Genomic DNA, 23,879 nt, shown 5'->3' on the forward strand with positions numbered 1-23,879 from the left:
AGACGTGTCCGGCCCATGGGGACATTAACGTGTGTTGTCGGGCCTTACAAATACATTTTTATTCGATTTGATTTAAGTGGATCTCTGTTCATGAACTCTCTGCCTTCTCTGCAGGATGTGAAGTATCTGGCCATCAGTGGATTCTTTTTCCTGCGTTTCTTTGCCCCTGCAATCCTGACACCTAAACTGTTTCAGCTGAGGGATCAGCACGCAGACACACGCACTAGCAGAACACTGTTACTACTGGCCAAGGTAACGTGTACCACACACACACAAACACATATGAAAGATTTATTCATGTCTACATCACAAGTCAATGCAGAGAATCAAACAGTGACTGTTTGCCAGCTAATCTCATTTGCAGTTGCGGCATGAATACAAAATACAGTACAGTGTTGCTTACATCATGGGCAGAGGCAGCAGTGCCTCCATATGGAGTGAGTGACTGGCTGCCAATCACAACAGACACAGAGCAGTACCTTGCTAGCTGTTTGTCCCTTCCATCACATCATTTTAATCTATAGGCCCCTCATTATAGCCTGTGTATATTGGCTAGGCTAGAAAATATAAAAACGTTTAACAGTTTAGGAAGAATGGCTTCTTTTAGGCTAGAAGTTCAGCTCACATCCAAAATGACCACTTCTCTAGCAACAATGAAAACAAGTCAGTCACATAAGCACACACGCAAGAATATAAAGACCATTCCCATGCATTGCTCCCTGTAGTTATATAGCATTGGTGTGGTTGCTGTCCATGGCACTGAAACCCTGTTGCTATGTGTCCTCTACAGAGCCAGGGAATGGTCTATTTTTACCTGCTGCGACCAGCCTGTTGTTCAAAGCAGTGCATCAGAGGGAGGGTGTGGAGAGGGACGTCCTCTGTGCCCTAGGCCAGGTGTGGGCTGGACAAAAGGGCTCACAGCAGGCCTGCCTGGAGGGCCCTTTTTGATCTCACACTGACGTCGATAGTAACACTACTACTCAGATATTGAGTTCACACATGCAGCCTAATTATTCAGTCACTCACATTAATGGAAACCTTAATACCTTACCTACAACTGCCACACATGGAGGGGGGTGGGTGGGCGGCTGTATGTATGCGTTGATGATGCGAGTGCTGTGTGAAAATTACTACGCCTTCTGTGGTTGCCAGGCAGTACAGTGTGTGGGGAACCTTGGCCTGCAGCTGGGCCACGGGAAAGAGCAGTGGATGGCGCCTCTCCATCCCATCATCCTTTGCTGCGTGGCCTCGGTCAAAGACTTCCTGGACAAGCTGATCGACATAGACCACGACAGCGGTAAGAGACCGCCACTGAACTGACAAGCAATGGGGGACATGAGAGGGCTCTGCTGGAGTCTGTCTGGGGCCTGGCTACTCAGCTGCTGGCCAGGTGCTACAATAGCATGACAGATCACTGTCGCTACTGGAACAATACCCACTGGTAAAATATTCATGGGTGAGCTGGAAGCTTAGTGGAGAGACAGCGAGAAACAGGAGCGAGGAGCCCTCGCCGCCCCTACTGCACATGCCATGCTAGTCAGCAGCAGCAGGCCTGGACTCCTCTCTTACTGTCATGTGTCAGTGAGTCTGTTGCTATGACACATCTTACCTTTCTGAAATATGACATTCCAACCCTCTTTGTGCCATCATCACACACCCACCATTCTCTTTTAAAGGCCAGTTTGACATTTAATGCTCTTCAGGTGGATTAGCAATGCAGGGGTGGACGCTCGTTGTTCTGTCTGTGGAAATGTGTCATTAAGATGGAAGGAGTGTTAGTCACCATGTATCATGATAATAACAACATTTTTTACTTATGAAACGTATAATAATAATTATTATTAATAATTAATATGTATTTGGTTATTCTCACAAGAATACCCTTACAGCTCCACCTTGAGTATTGATAAACGATAGGTTATAACTATAACCAAGTTCTGTGAGTAATGGTGACGCTCAGCGTCACTACTGCACTATACCTCGCTCGTGCACGCGCACTGAATAAAAAATTCCACAATGTACCTTTACATCCCAACATTCGTCTGGCCACACCCCTATCAGCTTACCTACATAAGCAGGGGTGGGGCCACATACTCACCTCCTTCCCAAGCTTTCACCACAAGGTGAGATCAAGGGCCGCAGCGGCGTCTGACGCTGAGCGTCACCATTACTCACAGAACTTGGTTATAGTTATAACCTATCGTTCTGTTTCGTAATGGATCTCGCTCAGCGTCACTACTGCACAAGGGAGGCTGAGCGAGAGCCATAGCCCGACAAATGTACCCCGCTGAGGCCCCCCACAACCATCAGATCGGGGAGGACCGAGCCCCCCCGACCCTCCCTAATGGAGGATACCCCCCCTATTGGAGGGTCACGGGAGGGCGACGGATCCGACTGTGCGAAGAGGCACTCAAGCAACTCAACGCACAGGGTGAGCAGACCGTGGCTTGACCCCACAACTACACACACGCACAACCCGCATACCACCCGGGAACGAACGGAAGGAACAACCTCGTTACTGCCCCCAGAAAACACGGGGTTAAGAGCAAACCCAACCCCGTGGCAAGGCCGTAGCAGCGGAGCGCGAAGGAAGACCCAGACCTACTGAAGGGACTGGATCCCCTGGAAAACGGGGGCCCGGAGAGGTCAATGACGCCAGGCATCAAGACCCCACCAGGCGGTCACTTAGTGACACCGCCCCCCACATCGCCAGCGTATTCGGATAAGGCCCCTCCAAGAGCGGGCCCTTTCCCCCCAATAGCACACCGCCTGGCACACTGACCCTGCAGAACAGGCAGTCAGCATGGCCGTAAGCACACAAAAAAGGTTAACCAACGGAAGCAGGCAGCGCACCGGGGAAACCAGGCAACAGGCTGTAACCTGAGCCTGGAGCACTGCGGACGAGACAGGCACCAAAGGAGTCAGCTGAAAACAGCCGCCCCTGCTGAAGGGGCGTATGCTGGCGTTGTTGTTCACCACGACAAAGCCTCCATTAAAAAAAAAACACCCAGAGGGGTTGAGGCAGAGAAGGCTGACATGATTGGCAGACGTCATGAACGTGCAGGGGCACACTCAACCGGGCAACCCGGGAGTTGACACTGCTCCAACACACCAGGGAATCAACCACCCTGGCGTTACCCTATGCGGTGGTTGTTCCTATAACCCCTCAAGAAAAAACTCCAAAACACACCTGCGGGCATACACTGGCTATACCGCAGTACAAGTGTTTCAGTTTTCAAAAAAGGGTTATTCCAGGCCTACGGGTCAACGAAACATTACTTCGTACCGGGCCCGGCGGCACGGGAAGCACAGGGTTACCAGAGGAGGTCCAAGACCACCCCAACAGCCCCCTCTTCGCCACGCGTGAGAGAGGAGCGAAAAGAATGGAGAACCAGCCCTAAGCACACCGCACTTGGTATTCCCAGGCGGTCTCCCAACCAAGTACTAACCAGGACCGAACCTGCGTAGCGTCCGAGATCGAACGAGATCGGACGTGTACAGGTTGGCATGGCCGTAAGCCATTACGATAGTGCAGAGTACAACATGTACCCAACAAAGGGTCTCCATAGCGCCTAACCCTGTGACACCCGGACCGACCCGGCATTTTTCCCCCCGAAAAAAGCACAAGTCCCTCAGGGTACCAGAACAGCAGATCTGCATCCCCGGCGGACAACGGGTTAACTGACCTGGACCAGCGTGACCAGACCAGTCCTGTGTCCTAACCACGCCGACATGCCCACTCCAGGAGAAGGGGCAGATATGCGTGTTGATCTAAAACATGAAAAGAGGGCGCCACCCAGACGGGCCGGTGTGAACCGCGCTCGGTGGCCCACCCCAAGGGCGTGAGACCCCTCTACATATGTTCAGATCTATTCCGTTAACATCCCCCAGATATACTCACACCCACACGTGACATATGCGAGAATAGACTACTTTTTGATGACGACGGGGGACAGTTACAGGGCACGGGAGAGCAGTATAGGAGTGGCGGACATATCGGATCACAGTGCCATATATCTGACAGTAGATCTAGAAGGGAGACGGAGGAACACGATTTTGGAGACTAAATGTAGGAATATTAAATAACAAAGGGGTGGTGAGTCAGATCAAGGAGGAGATAGCCAGATATAAGGAAGAAAATGACAACGGGGCGGTAGACCCGAACATTCTATGGGACACACTGAAGGTAGTGATAAGGGGGAAATTGATGGAAAAAACAGCAATGCTGAAGAAGGCCAGAACGGAGACATATCACAATCTGATAGGGAAGCTGAAGAAGCTAGAGGGGAGACACCAGATATCAAAAGAACAGGAAACGCTCGGAGAAATCAAAGAAGTAAAGGCCAGGATAAATAGGGAATTATTGACGGAAATAGAAAAGAAAGCGAGGTTCATGAAACAAACGTACTATGAAGGGGGACCAAAAGCGACCAGACTGTTGGCTAGGAGAATTAGAACGCAACAGAAGTTGAACACGATACACACAATAAGGGATACAAAGACTAATGAAATATTGAGGGACCCAGCTGAAATAGAGAGGACATTTAGAGAATACTATGAGAAATTATACACACAGCCAAAAGCAGCGGGAGAAGAGGAAATAGAAACATATCTGGAGAAGCTAGAGTTACCATCGATAGGGAAAGAACAGAATGAAGAATAAAATAAAATAATTACGGAACAAGAACTGGAAGATGCAATTAGTAGAGCTAAAAACAACAAGTCTCCGGGGAGCGACGGATTCCCATCGGAATTCTACAAGACATTTAGAACTGAATTAGCACCCATGTTAGGGGCGGCGTTCAGACACACGATGGAAGAGGGGAAAATGCCCCCCTCGTGGAAGGAAGCCATAATCACCACGATACCGAAGGAAGGGAAGGATAGGGAATTATGTAGTAGTTTCAGACCTGTGTCCATACTCAACGTAGATTACAAGATGTATACATCGATAATATCAAAAAGATTTGAGACGTTTATGCCAGACATTATAGATGAAGATCAAACTGGATTTATTAAAGGGAGACAGACACAGGACAACGTGAGAAAGACATTACACATAGTAGAGGAGATACAAAAACAAGGGGGTAGCGCGGTACTGATTAGCCTAGATGCAGAAAAAGCGTTCGACAGTGTGAGCTGGACATTTTTATATAAAACATTGATGAGGTTCGGACTGAACGGGAGGGCGATGAAGATGATCAAGGCGCTATATCAAGAACCGACAGCGAGGGTTAAGGTGAATGGCAGCTTGACGGATAGAATCAGATTAGAGAGGGCTACCAGACAGGGATGTTGTCTCTCACCGACGCTCTTCGCCGTTTTCATAGAACCACTGGCACAACTGATCAGACAGACCGAGGACATCAAGGGAGTAAGGATAAAGGGAACGGAATATAAACTAGGCCTATTTGCAGACGACGTGATAGTATACATGAGGCAACCAGAAAAGAGCTTCCCGGCACTGATGGATCTACTGAAGGAATATGGCCACTACTCAGGATACAAACTAAACGTGACAAAGACACAGACCTTAGCATGGAACTATTCTCCAACGACGGAAATTAGAGAACAGTACGGGATAAGATGGGACATGGACAAGATTAAATACTTAGGGGTGAACATCACGAGAGGGGTGGAGAAACTGTTTGAGGCGAATTATACACAGATAAATCAGAACATCAAGAGAGACCTAGAGAGATGGACAGTAATGCCCTTGGACTTCAATTCAAGAATAGAGGTCATTAAAATGAACATACTATCAAGGTTACTGTACCTATTCCAGTCACTACCGATACAAATACCACAGAATCAATTCAGGGAGTGGGACAGACTGATATCGAGGTTCATATGGGTGGGGAGAAGACCACGGGTCAGATATAAAACACTACAACTACCAAAGGAAGAGGGAGGGATGGCAGTACCCAGCCTACAAGATTATTACTATGCAGCACAACTGAGAGCAGTGACGTGCTGGTGTAACGACAGATATGAGGCAAGATGGAAAGACATTGAAAAAGAAGGGGAGGGATACAAGGTACAAGCTCTGGTGGGGGATAGGGAACTATTTAAAGAAAAAGAGGGACTATTAGATCCAATCACCAAATGCACCTTGACCATATGGAACAGAGTAGTAAAAACACACAAATTGGAGAAGCAGTCAGGGGTCCTGAGATGGGTAGCACATGACAAGAGATTCAAACCAGGGAGGTTAGACCATGGATTCAGAAGGTGGGAGAGGGGGGGGGGGGGGCAACAGCAATATGCAAAATGATAGAGAAGGGAGAAATGCAGACACTACAAAAATTAAAGGAGAAATTTGGACTAGAAAACAGGGACCACTTCAGATATCTACAGGTTAGAGACTACTACAACAAAGAAATAAGGGGGGCCAAAGACGAGGAACAGAATGGAATAATAAAGATGATAGTATGGGCATACGAAGGGGGGCAAGGAAGAGTAATATCAGCAATATACCGGGCTATAATGACCAGCAAGGGACACACGACCGATTATATAAGGGAGAAATGGGAGAGAGAACTAGAGATAGGAATAACAGGGAAGGAATGGGGGAACATATGTGAGGTACAACATTCAACAACAGGATCGAGAATATGGAAAGAATTTGGATGGAAAAACATAATCAGATTCTTTATAACCCCAGAGCTGAAGGGAAAATATGCACCAACACAAAAAGCATGCTGGAGGATGTGTGGGAAGGAGGGGGCAAATCACACGCACATATTCTGGGGATGTCAGAAGCTGAAGGGGTATTGGGAGGAGATAGGGGAAGCAATGATCAGAATATTAGGATACATCATCATCATTAGGTGGCTTCTTCGTTCCGAAGGTTGCCTATCACTCTCCAACCCATTCTGTCCCCACTTCTTCTCTCCAACTCCGTGACTCCGCCTCTCACTCCACTCCAATCACAGACATCGTCTACCCAGCCTCTTCTTGGTCTTCCACTTCCTCTCTTTCCATCCACCTTCCCCCCACTTTCCAGAAGGTAGAGCAGTCACTTGTTGACGGTACAAAGGTGCCTGCTCTCTCACACTCAATCCACCGGGTAGAACAAATGTCTTGATTAGGGCAGACATTTCTCCGTTTACCAGTAGCGGTTTTTGTTTGAGTTGTACTCATGATTTCCAAAAGGGGGCTGATAGGAGTCGGCAGGCCCCCAGAACTACCAATCCAGTATTTTTTGTCGAGACACCATCTCTAGCCTTTGCCAAACCAATGGCACTGCAAGGCAGCAGGTTCTTGGTTCCTCCGCCTTCCCATTCCTGGTCCGCCGTTGACCTACCTGTAACCCCAGGTGGGGAGCCTTTCAGGTGCTACACTCTTGGCTAGGGAGTGACCTGGAGGTAGCGGATCTAAGGGGTAACCTCATTCTGGTCCCCGGGCCGAAGCCTCTTCGCCGGATGTCTTTTTACGTCATACCCAGGACCCGGGCTACCACAAACAGGACTGGTGCTTTACTTAGGAGACCTGACACACGAGGGAATACAAGGGGGGGACAAATATTTAATAAAGATAATGTTGATAGCGGCCAGAAAAGCAATAACGAGACTGTGGTACAAGGAAGACCCACCGACAATAGCAAAATGGGTAGGAATAGTGGAAGAAATACAGGATATGGAAAGGATAACACACATGCTGAGGTTACAGGAAGAGAAATTTGGGGAAAGATGGGGAAAGTGGGAGGATTATAAAAGGAACGAGAACGACATCACAGAGGTAGAACCAAATGCAACACAAGAGAGCGAAGGGTAAAGGAGGAAAGATGTTCAAGCAGGGTCTATGAACCCATGTCACACACCTGTACTTTAGTTAATATTTTCTAATTTGTTTTTGGGATATTACAATTGCTGAATGCTTTTATACCTTATTATTTATGTCTGTTTAACGGTGTGATATTAAATATTCAGGGATGATGTGGTTTGTGTATGGGTGAACCAAAAGGCAAAGTGAAAGTTAATAAACAAGAGAAAAAAAAAATAAAAAAGGACGAAGGAGAAGGGAAGAAAGAAGCTAAAGGAGGGTCTCTGGACCCAGATCACACATACAAACCTTAGTCAGCATTTATTGTCTTTGAGTAGGAATTACCTGTTTATGCCTGTTTAAGGGAGATACACAATCAGCCTTTGTATCAAATACCTAGAAAACAACAGTAGGGGAACCAGACAACTAACCATGTGATACCCATGTAAATATTTATGTGCACTGTTTTTTCTTTTAGTTTTTTATTGTGATGCTAGTCTCTTCATTTTTTATTATTTATTTTTTGTAAGTGCTGTCTGTCTAAATAACTGTTAATAAAAAATTTAAGTTTAAAAAAAAAAAAGAAAAAAAAAAACATCCCCCAGATATGAACGAGAATTCATCGAGACAACCTAGTAAACTGGCGCTCGGAAGAGACAAAACTCCATCCCAGTTGCCCTAAAAAAACGCTGTTTTAACAAGCAACCAAGGCGCACTTAGCCCCTGTGTGATTCTGTCACAGAAACACACCTGAGCCAGCACTATGTATGCGTCGAGACCCAAACACATCAATGGATAGTCTAGCAAGACACCAAACATTGTTCCTCCAACTCGCCTGGGAGAACGACACGGAGCCGTCGTGCTTCATGTACCTTCCTCTTTTTATTCAAAAAAGAAAGAACACAGACTGACATGAATCCCTCGTGACGCCGCTGGGGGTAATTTCTTTTTTACATTTTTACATCCCACCACCCTCCCATAGGGAGGAGACGGAAATCCCCAGAGAGACTTCCCACGCGAGCTGTATAGATTGAAAGAATATATTGCAACATTGAGCCATGTAACATTTTGGGTTAGGGCTCTCCTTTTTGAAGTTCTACTCACCTTGACAATCTGAGAAGGAGGCTCTGAACTCTGAGGAGGCTCCCTCAGAGGGAAGGAGAGTCCTAACTCACAGAAGGCCCGAGTAGGAGCTTCGTGAGGAGGAGCCCTGACCACTCCCTGAAACAGATCCATCATATGGACCTGAACAGCTCACGGAAGTCTTACCAACAGAGACGCGCACAGTGACGTACTCTATGGCGGGGGAATTTCTGCGGTGCACACGCCCAATATTCCAGGGCGTGGGACCAGGAAACCCCCTCCCCCCCCCCCCTCTTACCCTGTAATGTGCCGAACAGCAACGTGACAGGAACCTTGAAGGACAGGAGGTTGTAACCCCTGCCCATCAAAAGGGGAGGAAAGGATTACCAGTTCACCCCTTTACGACCCCACACCCATGATACGATGTAATGACAAAAAAGAGCATGACACACAGTCATAGTCAGCTACATGAAGTGTCTAACAGCTTCACACAGCTCATGTGCTAACCTGCTATCTGATTTTTACTAAGGAAAAAACACAGAATAGAGAGGGCCCCCTTAAGAGCCCCGGTACCAGACTTATACATGTGCTTCTGTGGCCAACCTAACCCAGTTGTAGATCACAAGACACACACAACCCTTTATCACCACAAAAAATGGCAATTACGCTCTACAGAGGAACGCCGTTTTTCACAATGAGAGAATACATAATTCTCGATAAGTATCGGCCACAGGCCTTGCCAAGCACACACGAAAAGTGACCAAACAATCTTTTCTTTAGGAAAATATAGTTTCTCAAGCGGTTTTAGCACAACCCCAGCAACTAAGGGTTACATCGTATCCCTACCACACAGTGACACAATATATTGTAAACAACATGTCTGAGAGGAGGGAGGGAAGCCCAGGGAACCGGGGGGAACACCCCTCCTACCTTGCCCTTGATACGGCCAGTTGAACAGGTAAACCTGTTCATGTGTGAACACACTGTTCATTGTCATTACAGACTGAGAAAAGAATTCATTCTTCACTCATATGTCACTAAGCATAGCTTTATAGGTTAAATAACCCCCTTAGTTGTGAGTACACGGTACATGAACACACATGATGTTTCTCAACACAACAAACCAGATCATTTTTACATATCGCTGCTGTCGGGACAAAACCTCATAACTCCAAAAACCCAACTTTTCAGCAGATGAAAAAAACTAACACAGATTTGAGGGTGAATAGAGTTAAGAGGTTTAGACAGATGATCGGTTTAATGCTTTCCCATTGTTTAAACTTTGTAAAACCCACACACACATATGGAGGATGATCTACGGAGTTGATTTATATAATAAAAAAATATTCAAAAAATGGAGTTATGAGGTTTTGTCCTGACAGCAGCGATATGTAACAAAAACCCTGATTTGCATGGAGAAGCTAATACCAGTGACAAGACAATTCACACACAACTCACGTCGTATCCTAAATGTATTGCAGCAACACCCGTTTTGGAAAACATCGTTATTACAAAACATTAGAAGGGAAGGAACCCTCCCTACAGTGAGCGTAGACCAAGCGGACTGCAGTCTGCTAACAGGGCACCGATAGTAAACACAGCATCCTGTGTTGCCGACACGGGCAGCGTCGCTGCTCCACCCCGCCGCTACGGTTCTCCTTGTTGACGCAGTCCTCACCGGCCGGGCTCCCGGTAGGTTCGACTAACATCCTCTGTCAAAGATGACGTCGTAGTCAGAGTGTTTAAAGCATGTTATAGTCTCAGAACGTTCAACAGTGTAGCATTAAGCTAACAGCCGATCGGCTGATAGCCACAAGCTAACGTATACCAGCCTGGTAAACACAGCGAGCTAACGCCGCAGCTAACAGCTGCGCGGCTAACAGCTGCGCGGCTAACAGCTGACTGGCAGTAGGCCATAACTAGCACGCAAGCTAACCAGCCAACACCTGAACTGTATACAATGACATAACAGCTACACTGCAGACAGGCCGCTGTCCCAATCCCTTCCCTAACAGGGAAAAGAAAAAGAGATGTCAGAACACAGTTTCAACGGTGATCCAGACACATACAGGGCCCTTTGAGCATGTAACTTCCGATAAAGAAGATCTTATGCCCACATTTCCTCGTTAGGGTAAACTTTCATTTGTATATGAAAGATGGGGCCTACACGGGACAGAGAAGCATCCGCTCTAGAATCCTGGGATCACCAGAACCTAGCGCGGGCCACTAGATTAGTCATCATGGGCATCAGGCCAAGATCCTCCGACCACCATTTTAAGCCGAGCAGAGGACCTTAGCCTGGGGTCGGCGTTTCGTAAATTGTTAGCTAACCCCCATAGCATCAACAACAACCAGAGCTCGCAATCAAAACAGTACATACCCAACCTGGAACCCACCGCTTCTCACAACAGTCGGTGTGTCCTACAGTCCAGCTGTGTTGCTGGAGGGTCTTACCCCATCCAGCCGCAGCAAGCAGGATTGTAGTTGGGAAGCATGTCAGCGGCGTGAGCTCCTAATACGAAAAAACCTGTGGAGGTGTAGAATGATCATCATCTTCCAGACACTCCAGTAACGAAGACAATATCGCCGTATTTTCTCGAAAATAGTGAGAGAGAAAATAAAGATATGATGTCAACGTATCTCTTGTTTTCCAACTTTCTTCTACTAACAACCTCGTCAAGTGGGGATCTACCGAAGGCACTTCCTTGTGGTGAAAGCGAAGAAGGAGGTGAGTATGTGGCCCCACCCCTGCTTATGTAGGTAAGCTGATAGGGGTGTGGCCAGACGAATGTTGGGATGTAAAGGTACATTGTGGAATTTTTTATTCAGTGCGCGTGCACGAGCGAGGTATAGTGCAGTAGTGACGCTGAGCGAGATCCATTACGAAACAGAACATGGATATATATTATAGATAGGTTTTTGTCTGTACAACACTAAAGAGAAGTCGGTTCACTCTGATGCCATCTTGATAATAACGCGGATTAACAAGACCATATAAGAATCTGTCATCCATATTGTTTTTCTTTCATATTTGAAAGAAATATTTCCCAGGTAGACCAGCTTCTATGTCTGAGCCATCCATTGGTTTCTGCCAGAGTCCTTAGTCACCATGGCAACCACTCACTGCACAGTTCCTAAGCTTTTAGCAAAGATTGTGATTATTTTTAAACAGACTCCTGTTTAAAATTAACTCAGGATCACTCACAATTAACCTCAAGATGGAGTAAATTATAATTTCACCCAACCTAAACACACACACACATCACATCACATTTAATTAATTTAAATAACATTTAATAAATGTCTCACAATATGTTTGTGTTGGAGCAAGTTTTTTTTTTTTATATCCACTTTTTCTCCTTATTTTTCTATTTTTCTCCCATCCCAATTTCGTCTCGCCAATTCTCCCTTCAATTCTCCCCTCCCCTGTCTCGAACGTTGCTAGACTATGCCTCCCACTGGTCGGCTGCGGTGAGGACCAAGCCTTGCATCACGTGTCCCCTCCGGTACACGAGGAGGCAGCTGTCGCATCTTTTCACCTGTACAGCGCGATCTCTTAGTGGCGAGGAGTAACGCGTGGGAGGCTCACGCTGCCCCTGTTACTTCCTGATTCTGCTGTACAGGCGCACCAACCGACCTGTAGGAGTCGCTGTCCACAACGTCCAATCACCCACCAGCTTTCCCACCCCTAACACTGCCAATTGTGTTAGTATGAACGACCAGCCAAGCTGGTAGCAACACAGAGAGCTGGGCTCGAACCCAGCATCTCCTGCGTTAGTGGCGAGCACTTTTCCCACTGCGCCACTTAGCCGCCCCTGTGTTGGAGCAAGTAGTTTCATTGTTGCTGCCATTTGTGGTGTTACAGATTTCTCTTCAAAACGACCTACTACAGTGAACCATCTCATTACATAATTTTTTTTTACATTTAGTCATTTAGCTGACGCTTTTATCCAAAGCGACTTACAAGTTCTGTACGACAAGTCATCAGGAAGGGTACAACTCTATCAGCTGAGTAACAATGTTCATTAAAGTGTTGCGTGTTAGAGTGTAGGTTAGTTTATTAGGACAAGTGCATGACAGTAAGGTTAGTTAGGATTAGGTTTTTTTTTTTTTATTAAAAAATTTCGACAGTGAAAGATTGGACGGGTTTCGGCTGTCCTAACTGGGGTGGGTAGTTCATTCCACCATTGTGGGGCCAAGGACTGAGAATAGGCGACTTCTCTTTGATGACCCTCCCGGAGCTTGGATAGGAGTAGGTCTGAGGCGGCCAGAAGATGCAGAGCGTAGGGGTCTTGAGGGTGTGTAGTTAGAGACCATTGACCAGAGGTAGGCGGGAGCGGTTCCCTTTGCCGCATGGTATGCTAGGTCGAGGGCCTTGAAGCGGATACGTGCAGCAATGGGGAGCCAGTGCAGGTCCCCAAGAAGTGGGGTGACATGGGCCGACTTCGGTAGGTTTGAGATCAGGCGGGCCGCTGCGTTCTGAATGAGTTGAAGAGGCTTGGTGGCAGTGGCCGGGAGGCCAGCGAGCAGTGCGTTGCGGTAGTCGAGGCGGGAGATGACTGTTGATTGGACGAGGAGTTGGGTGGCTTCTTTTGTCATGAAGGGGCGGATCCTTCTGACGTTGCTCAGGAGGAATCTGCAGGTTCTGGTTGTCGCTGCGGTGTGAGCAGAGAAGTTCAACTGGTCGTTCTTCAAGGTTCTTGGCAGTCGGGGACGCGGTCACAGCTGCATTCTCGACTGTGATGGAAAGGTCGGTCAGGGGGGAGGATTTGGCCGGCAGGTGGAGCAATTCTGTTTTGCTTAGGTCTCCTCTCCTCTCCTCATTATATAGACATTATGTCTCTGCTGTAACAGGTGAAAGTGTCACAACCATGTTGATGAGGCAAAGGGACACCCAACCATTCATTTTCATTAATGTTTAGTCATTTAGCTGACTCTTTTATCCAAAGCGACTTACAAATTGTATACAACAAGTCAGCAGGAGGGGTACACCTCTGGTGGCTAAGGGTAAGTGGAATTTTGTCAAACAGTGTCGAACTTGAGTGCTACACTATTGAGTGCATAGTAGTAGACAACTAGACATATTAGTATAGTAGGTAGTAAAGGCTGTCTTGTGCTGCTGGGATGAAAATGCTCGTTTGGTCGCAGCTTTCGTTACACAGTAGCAGGAGTTGGTTGGGCTTGGCGTGCCGAGACAGCTTGTACACAACCCGAAACCTGTCTGGCCTCACGTGGTATGAGGCTGCAATCCATTACCTGGAAGACAATAGGCCAGGGGAGGGGACTAACAAACCAACTCCAAAACACCAGAAGCCAGAAATGGTGGAAGGTTGGGCTTGGGGCCAGCGACTCCATCCTGTAAAAACCTCATTGCTACAAAAACGTCAACAAAGAAAAACCAAGAGGATGAGAGAGGATGGACCTCAGGTAGGAAGTATGACACAGTGTAGTGAAAGCCGGAAACATCCGGAAGCTACTCTGCCGACCACCATTCTCTCAAGCAGGGCCATTACCACCATCGGAACATGGAATGTAAGGACCATGTATGAAGCCGGAAAGACTGCGCAGGTGGCTGCCGAGATGAGGAATTACAATCTTGCCATACTCGGAATCAGTGAATCAAGGTGGATCGGATCCGGCCAGAAGAGGCTCGCCACAGGTGAGATGACACTGTACTCAGGCCATGAAGAGGACGATGCACACCATACCCAGGGAGTAGCCTTGATGCTGTCCAAGACTGCCTAGAGAGCACTTATTGGATGGGAGGCACATGGTCCTAGGATCATTGCAGCTTCCTTTAGGCAAAAATAAACATGAACATTATCCAGTGCTATGCCCCTACAAATGACAGCAATGAAGAGAGAAAAGAAGAATACTACAGCAGACTACAGGACATCATTCAGAAATACCCAGAAAGAGACATCAACATCATAATGGGAGACTTCAATGCCAAGGTAGGAAGTGACAACAGAGGCTACGAGGAGACAATGGGAAAGCAAGGTATAGGAGAGATGAACGACAACAGGGAGAGATTCGCAAACCTATGCGCCACTAACAACCTGGTCATCGGCGGAAGCATTTTCCCCCACAAAAGGATACACAAAGCTACTTGGATCTCACCGGACCTCAACACCGAAAACCAGATAGACCATGTGTGCATCACGAAGAAGTTCAGGAGGTCCCTTCAAGATGTTTGTGTTAGGAGAGGAGCTGATGTTGCCTCAGACCACCACCTCCTGGTTGCCCGGCTGAAGCTGAAATTAAAGAAAAACTGGACAGGGGAGAAGAATCGGAGACAAACATTCAACACAGCTCTTCTGAGAGACCCTACCAAGTTAGAAGAATACAAACTCACACTTAGGAGTTGGTACCAAAGCACCTCAAAGGCACTAAAAAACAAATTACAAACATCTCAAAACAAGCTAGTCAGACTACTGCTTGACCTGACTCCTAGAACCCACCTCACCCCAGCCCACTTTGACAACCTAGGATGGCTTAGAGTAGACAACAGAGTACAGCAACTTGCAATGGGCCTGGTCTACAAGATACACTACGCGACCAAGGTACCCATGTACATGTCAAAATACTTCCCAAAGGTCAGTGAATACCACGATCACAACACCAGAGGGAGCTCCACAAATCATGTTAAACCCAGATTCGGCTCAAACAAGGGACTAAACACGTTTCGCAATTATGCCACATCAATGTGGAACGCCCTACCCAAAGCTGTAAAGGAATGTGAATCACTACCCACTTTCAAAAACACTCTCAAAGAACACCTACGGGAGACTGCAATTCGAAACTGGCCCCTACAAATGTCTTAACCCAGTTGTACAGTAAATTACCAAGTATGGCTTTGTCAGTATTCCAATGTACAGTGTACAGTGCCCCCCCCCCCACCCCAACCCCCCCCCCCCTCCAATGTACAGCCCCCACCCACCAACCCCACCCCACCCACCCAACCTCCTCCAATGTACAGTTTCTACGTCAAATGTATATACACTCTTTTTCTGGACACTTTTTGTATCACAAACAGTACTGTATTTGCAAATCTGATATGTCATAAATGTATAGATGTAGCAGTACTGTCTATCTGTATGTCATGTATGTCATATATGTTATGATGAATTGAAAATGGGGGACCCTGATGTAAACAAGACGAAAGTCTTTCTCTGGTCTGCATTCCCTTAACAATTGTATGTATTGAGCTGTACTGTACTGTACCCATTCTGCAATCTGTTAATAAACTTTTCAATCAATCAATCAATCAATCAATCAATCAAGGAACAAGTTTCAAGCCCTGCAAGAGTTGATGGAAGAAGAGGAGGAAAACATTGACAAGAAGTGGAAGTCTGTGAAGGAAGCAGTAAGTACAAAGAAGTACTGGGCCCGAAGAAACACAACCACAAGGAGTGGATATCAGCAGTGTCATTGAGGAAGATAGAGGAGAGGAAAGGGAAGAAGGCACTAATCAACAACAGTCGAACAAGAGCCGAAAAGGTCAAAGCACAAAACCAGTACACAGAAGCCACAAAAAGGGTTAAGAAAAGCATCAAGGCAGACAAGAAGGACTATATAGAGAGTATTGCGGCAGAGGCTGAAGAAGCAGCTAGACATGGACATTTGAAAGACTTATATAACACCACCAAGAAGCTGGCAGGAAAGTTTAGTAAACCAGAAAGACCAGTTAAGGACAAAGATGGACAGCCAATCATCGGAGAGGAAAGACAAAAGGAAAGATGGGTAGAACATTTTGAGGAACTGCTAAACAGACCAGCACCACAGGACCCACCAGACATCCAGCAAGCTGACAGGGATCTGCTGATAGACTGCAGCGTGCCAACAAAAGAAGAGATCCGCAAAGCCATCAAGAAGCTGAGGAACGGCAAGACTGCAGGACCCGACGGTATTCCGGCAGAAGCACTGAAGGCCGATATAGAGACGATGGAAGAGATGCTCCATCCTCTCTTCAAGAAGATATGGGAAGAAGAACACATCCCATCAGAATGGAAGGAGGGCTACCTCGTCAAAATACCGAAGAAAGGAGATCTGAGCCAATGTGCAAACTACAGAGGGATCACATTACTCTCCATCCCAGGAAAAGTATTCAACAGGATTATACTGGACAGGATGAAGGACACCGTCGACCCACAGCTACGAGACCACCAGGCGGGCTTCCGCAAAAACAGATCCTGCACAGACCAGATTGCAACACTGCGGATAATACTGGAGCAGTCATTAGAGTGGAATTCACCCCTATTCATTAATTTCATTGACTACGAAAAGGCTTTCGACAGCGTGAATAGAGAGACCCTCTGGAAGCTACTCAGACACTACGGAGTGCCAGAGAAGTACAGAAATATCATCAGGAACTCCTATGAGGGGATGACCTGCAGGGTAATTCATGGCGGTCAACCCACCAACGCCTTCCAGATAAAAACTGGAATGAGACAGGGCTGTTTGTTGTCACCATTTCTGTTCCTGCTGGCAATAGACTGGGTCATGAAGCAATCCACGGCAGAGAAACGAAATGGCATACAATGGACATTATGGAAGCAGTTAGAAGACCTCGACTTTGCAGATGACCTGGCCCTTCTCTCTCACACCCAGCAGCAGATGCAGGAAAAGACCAGTACCATCGCTGACAACTCTACTCGGCTTGGGCTTAACATCCACAGAGGGAAGAGCAAGGTCATGAGAATCAATGCTGACAACACATCACCCATCATTCTGGAAGGAGAAGCGTTGGAAGAGGTAGACAACTTCACCTACCTGGGCAGCATGGTTAACAAGCAAGGTGGAACAGATGCTGATGTGAGAGCCAGGATTAGCAAGGCCAGAGGAGCCTTTCTCCAACTAAAAAACATCTGGAGCTCAAGAGACATTTCCATCACAACCAAGATCAGGATATTTAACACCAACGTGAAGTCAGTCCTACTCTATGGCGCTGAGACCTGGAGGACCACTGTCACAACAACCAAGTAAACTACAAACACCTGTCTGCGCCGAATCCTCCAGATTCGCTGGCCTAACACCATCAGCAATAAAGACCTGTGGCAACGAACACAACAACAGCCAGCAGAGAAAGAGATTCTCCAACGGCGTTGGAGATGGATTGGCCATACACTCCGTAAACCATCCCTGAGCATCACAAGACAATCTCTCAGGTGGAACCCCCAAGGGAAAAGAAAGAGAGGCCGACCACGAAACACCTGGCGCCGAGACTTGGAAGATGATGCCAAGAAGATGGGACACACCTGGGGCCAGCTTGAGAGGTTGGCTCAGGATCGGGATGCTTGGAGAACCCTTGTTGACGGCCTATGCCCCAAACGGGGTAAAAGACGTAAGTAAGTAAGTAAGGTAGTAAAGGCATAATAGCATAGTACATAGTATAGACATGGTAGCTAAGTACATAATAGTAAAAGACAGTAAGATAATTTTTTAAATTTTTCTTTATTATTATTATTCATTATTCTTTTTTTTCAGATATTTGATTGAAGAGGTGTGTTTTTAGTCGACAGTGGGCATTTTTCAGCTGTCCTGATTGTGGTGGGAAGTTCATTCCACCATTGTGGAGCGAGGTCAGATGGAGCTTCGCTTTGATTACCCTCCAGTAGCCCGAATAGGAGTGGGTCTCCGGAGCGTAGAGGTTTTGAGGGTGTGTAGTTAGAGACCATTGATCGGAGGTAGGAGGGAGCTGTTCCCGCAGTGAAAGGACGTGTTCTCAGGGGAGTGCCATGGTTTCTTCATAGAGCCCCATTCTACCTTTTAGAGCAGCAGAAGCTCAAGGAATGAGTCACATGTTTCAACTGTATACTGTAGCTGATTGATGCGCACAGCATGTTTACAAACAGGAAAACCGATCTATGGCTTTCTTCCATTCACTAGGTTATCACCCCTATGCCCTAGGGCCTATGGTATTATGTTTATGGAAAACATGCCCCAGGAACAGCTCTTGGCACAGGGAACATAATTACATTTCTAATGTTTGTTTTCAGTTTTTTTTTTCAGAACTGCTTCCCAGATACCTCTTTTCTTGATCCTCCAAATAAAGGTTTGTCAGAGGGAAGAACAGTTGTGACTGGAGGATCAGGAGAAGAGGGTGGGTGAGATAGGTCCATTGGAACCCAGTGATGTAGTGGTAGTTGAGGAGCTGCAGTGGAGACAGGTGCCTTGTAATCCCACCATCCTGTTATAGGTGAAGAACTGTCAGAAGTCTTTATAACATAACAAATTTTTTTCTTTTTGTGATGTGTTTTAAAATCTCATCATCTAAATTTCTTAACTTGGAGTGATGTGTAAAATCATTGTTAAAGACACAGAGAGGATGTGTACTTTTGGGTCAGGCGTCGTGTGTCTATTTTAAATGTCATGGAATGCCAGTACAAGTATGTTGGGTGTTGAAAGATGGTCAAAACGTTCTTCTACAGCTCTTTGACTGAACGGTTTAATATTAGGCTGATGTGGGTTAGGCACATTCTAAATGTGCATGAAATGGGTGGGTATACTGTACTGTACCTCTCCCACGTGTGTACCCTGCAGTGTACTAATCTACTAATATATTTCTGTATGGTACGTCACACCTGTATGAAGCTCTTGTCCCTCCCTCCTGTAGTGTCCGAGGTGCCCCAGAGGGCTGTGTTCTTGCCCTCGGTCACACTGAAGGAAGGGTTCCTCCAGAGGCACAAGGCCGAGGGCCCCCAGCTCCTCTCCCGCTTCGGCTTCAAGAAGCGTTACTTCTGGCTGACCAGCGAGACGCTGTCCTACGCCAAGACCCCCGGCTGGCAGGTAATGAGGATCTCTCAACAGGGCAAGCCGTCACCGTCCATCCCGCTAAACGCCAAGTCCTTCACTCTCTCCGTTATGCTTGGATGAGCAAACTTCAAAGTCACACAAAAGTGACTCATGGTTATTAAGACAGATAGAAATATGTCCTCGCGATGATGAATTGGTCACTACTGTGCGTGGCGTGCCCTTCAAAGGGCATTTGATCATCATCCCACCTCGTAAAAAAAGAGGAAATATTTTGATCATGCTCGGTTCAATCTCATTTATTTGTGTTTCCCCTCCATGCATGAACATCATTAGAGGAGAAGTTATTACCATGTGATGCCCAGCTTTGTGATAATGATCTCTTCTCATCCAGTCAGCCAGAGAGAGATAGAGAGAAAGGAGCTAGACTGAAAAAAAAGAAAACTCTCTCTTTGAGCCAGTCCCCCCCCTTTGTGTGACTGGAATAAGGGCTAGCTTAATTGAAGGCTGTAGATATTCATGCTACCATTGCAAATCAGACTGAGGACAATATCCTCCCCCCCCTCCCTATGTTGTAGCACTCCAGTCTGGCTGAAGCGCGTTCCCAATGGAAGTGGCTGATTTACACTTCAAAGCGGCCTTCTTCTTCTTATGCCCTGCCTTTCCGTCATACCAGTTGTTTTTATATATGTATATACATATATACACAAATTCTTACATCTTAGACTATTTCATTAATTTGCTTTAAGAAAATAGTATGTTTAAATGTGTCAGTGTAATTTCACTTAAATCTTCAACCACCCAGTAGAATGGTCCCATCATCACGAGGTGCTTGGAAGGAGTTGATTGGTTGGTTTGTTCAGACCACTTCTTCTGTCACACAGTTGGTCGAGCTGAACATGATATGCTTCACTGCCTGCCTGTTTCTTTTTTATGTTTTGTGTGGGGACTGCGGATGAAAACTAGCATCCTTGCTAAATCCGGTGTATTTACACTGCATTTATTTGTAGTGTCCATTAATATGCTCTGTCCCGTCTAAATAAACAAATAATAATAATAATAATAATAATAATAATAATAATAATAATAATAATAATAATAATAATAATAATAATAATATTAATAATAGTAATGCACATATAAAGCACTAGCCCAGCCTTGTTCGTCAGTGTATGCTCATCATTTGAATTGGTGATGCGGGTTGTGGCTAAATCATTGCAGGTGCGGTCCTCCATCCCCATTCAGTGTGTGTGCGCCGTGGAAAGGGTGGATGAGAATGCCTTTCAGCAGCAGAACGTCATGCAGGTCGTCACCCAGGACAACGACGGCCAGCTGCACACCATGTACATCCAGTGCAAGGTAATGGTGCTGATGCTGACTGCACACTCGCTTCCATAATGACTATTTTTCATTTTCGTTAAAATGTTGTTGGTATAGAAATACCTCATTTTGCTTCACTCGGACTCCTCCTGACATACTGGTTTAGTTGTAAAGTTGGACTGAAATTAGAGTTGAATGACTACTAAACCTATTCCTATATAAAACACAGACATCGACATGTACATTTTATCACACCATTAATCCTACACTGAATTCAACTGATGCTGGATGATGTTATATTGATGATATACATGGACAGACATTCCATACTTATCACATGAGAGACAGCGACATAGTTTGTACACAGTTTTGAGTTGCAATATCTCAATAGACAAGTAGGAGTAGGAGTTTTGTGACCATTCGTTACAACAAAGTTGTCGACTGCCTAGTCCTAGTGAATATTGATTTCAGCCTGGCTTTAAGGGGACAGGCTTATTTCAGGTTGAGAGCATATCACTTTTATGTGGTGGCTGTTCTGAGACCTGTGTCTGTGTGTAGAATGTGAATGAGCTGAACCAGTGGCTGTCGGCCATCAGAAAAGCCAGCATCTACAATGAGCGCATGTTGCCCTCCTTCCACCCGGGGGCGCACCGCAGTGGCAAGTGGACCTGCTGCCTGCAGACTGTCCGCACTGGTAACGGTGCTTTTCCTCACATAGTACAGCTTTTTTGCAACACATTTACCGTAATTAACAAGTTATCAATTGTTTTTGCTTCCGTGGAGAATCAGTCCTAAAGAATGATTTTAAGAAGTACATTTGATTTTCTTTTACCCGGTTACATTTGCTGCCAGAGTTCCTCTTGACAGTTTAAAGCTCCTGAAATGTATATTCCTCTGCAGCTCAACACTGCCCTGTACCTCAGCATCATGTAGCCAGTCATTATTTTATGTGGCTTAACTGTGTTGTGTAGAATGTCACTGTCCAATAAAGCCTTCCGGGCCAGTTTCAGGTTGCAGTAGAACCCACTCTGCTGTGACACTGGGGGACTGGAGTGACCCCCTGGACCCCGACGTAGAGACGCAGATAGTCTACAAACAGCTTCTTCAGGGTCGAGACAAACTCAGGTCAGTGGAGAGAGGAGGAGGCTCCCAGTAAACACCATCAGTCATGAGGATGCACTTCATGTTCTTGACACTAGAGGTCTCTGTTGCAACACTGGGAGGCACTGCTACTCTAGGTTCCTGCTATTTTCTTCTTTTTACATCATGCCCGTCACACCATATGATGAATCACACCACACAACAATCCGTAATGCAAGAATGTGTATTTAATCCATTTAACAAACAACCAAAAATAGTTCAAAGACATATGATTTTGACATAGAATCTAATAATAATCACACAAACAGATCTATATTAAATCTATATATAATAAAAGATCATAGACATGTAATTATATACAATGTATAAGGTTCATGAACATCATTCTATCATATTTTCAGAGATGTTGTACAGAGATCATATGATTAATTGTTTTTTTCTGATTCTGTAGGATTAAATATCAGGAGATGCCAGAAACTGAGACAACCATAGAGGAAAAGAATAGAATCGGCTCTGCTGTGCATCCAAGTGCCGCTCCAGGTGCTACGTCTGAAGAACAATGCATTATCTTCACTGGCTATGATGTTAATAACGTTTCACTCACACCATTAACCACCTCTCTCTTTCTTCTTTCTCCCAGATGGAGCAGAGTGTAGTAGTGTACCGCTCCTGAAGCCCTGCCAGACTGTCGCTGCGCGCCTCCTAGGTGTAATCATGGATCTGGAGCAGGCCCACGCCATCTTCCAGCGCAGGGAGAAAGAGGAAGCCACCGATCTCATTCTGACTCCCTAGACCAGTGGTTCTCAACCTTTTTCATGTAGAGGTCCCCAAATCCATACATTCCTACATTGTTAGGCCGCAGACCCCCGTAAGGTTTTGTCTCAGGGACCCCCATCTGAGAAGGTAATTTTGTTAGATATGGTTAGGTCCAGAATTCCATAAAGGTCTATACTGCAGTTGAGGAGATAACAGAGATAACAGTGGAGAAGGTGAAACAGAAATGTTCCTTTTATTGGGATCACTTCTAGTGAATAAAATAATAATATTAGCTATTCACCGTTTTTCTGGGGACTCCCTGAAACCTTCTCAAGGACCCCCGGACCCCACGTTGAGAACCACTGCCCTACATCAGGCATGTCTCTTGGGGGTGCAATCCACCCTTTGGCCAGTGCTTCTGTGGCCACAGGAAGCAGCCACTTTTTAAATTTTTAAATATTTTCTTTTTTTACAATTTCTGACACCTTAGAACTTTAGATATTATGTGAGTCTACCGCCAACCCATACAATGACAGAAGGGACCCAAAAAAAGCGCCTGGAAAAAAAAGAGGGCTCAAATATTCTGAAACTTGATCTGATTATACACAGTAGTGGCATACTACTATTTAAATGCTGACCAATAATGTTGGATTGTAGCTGTCAATAGATTATATTTTGACATTCACTACCTTTAAATGTTTACAGTTTATGCCAAAAACAGTTTTTTGGTATCTACAGATTCTTTGCGATCTTTAGTTTCATATGATACCGTTATTTGTGATCTAGCCTTAAAATTTTGCCTGCCAAAATATCACTTAACTTTGGAGCAATATTTAACCCCTTTCCCAGTAAGCTAGCATGACATGGTTGGTATATGGATTCCTTGTGATCTCTCTAGTTTCATTTGATACTGCTCTTTTCACTAGCTTGCCTAGCGTACAATTGTTTATAATAGTGTACAATTGCAACGGAGCCTGCCTTTTTTAAGCCAATATCGGCTTGATATCGGACGGTGGCCCAATATATTGGTCTACCCCGAATACATATATATCAAGCAATGTATTGTATATGCTGTATCCACTTGAAAAAAACTTTTATATTTT

The 23,879-nt window shown here is 45.8% G+C and overlaps 1 protein-coding gene across 1 annotated transcript in view; it reads left to right on the forward strand.

Annotated features, from left to right (window-relative positions):
• rasal1 (RAS protein activator like 1) overlaps positions 1 to 22,812 on the forward strand; it is a gene marked incomplete at both ends in the record, with an annotated part of 75,385 nt that extends 52,573 nt beyond the window's left edge. The window contains 8 exons of the mRNA XM_084307745.1: positions 115 to 252; positions 1,153 to 1,297; positions 19,463 to 19,635; positions 20,821 to 20,958; positions 21,478 to 21,613; positions 21,924 to 22,044; positions 22,472 to 22,560; positions 22,661 to 22,812. Coding sequence (XP_084163871.1) covers positions 115 to 252; positions 1,153 to 1,297; positions 19,463 to 19,635; positions 20,821 to 20,958; positions 21,478 to 21,613; positions 21,924 to 22,044; positions 22,472 to 22,560; positions 22,661 to 22,812 — 1,092 coding nt within the window. The remainder of the gene's footprint in view (positions 1 to 114; positions 253 to 1,152; positions 1,298 to 19,462; positions 19,636 to 20,820; positions 20,959 to 21,477; positions 21,614 to 21,923; positions 22,045 to 22,471; positions 22,561 to 22,660) is intronic.
• Positions 22,813 to 23,879: the final 1,067 nt, after the last annotated feature.

The sequence above is a fragment of the Notolepis coatsorum genome (assembly GCF_963971535.1).
Source record: "Notolepis coatsorum genome assembly, chromosome: 1".
NCBI lineage: Eukaryota > Metazoa > Chordata > Actinopteri > Aulopiformes > Paralepididae > Notolepis > Notolepis coatsorum.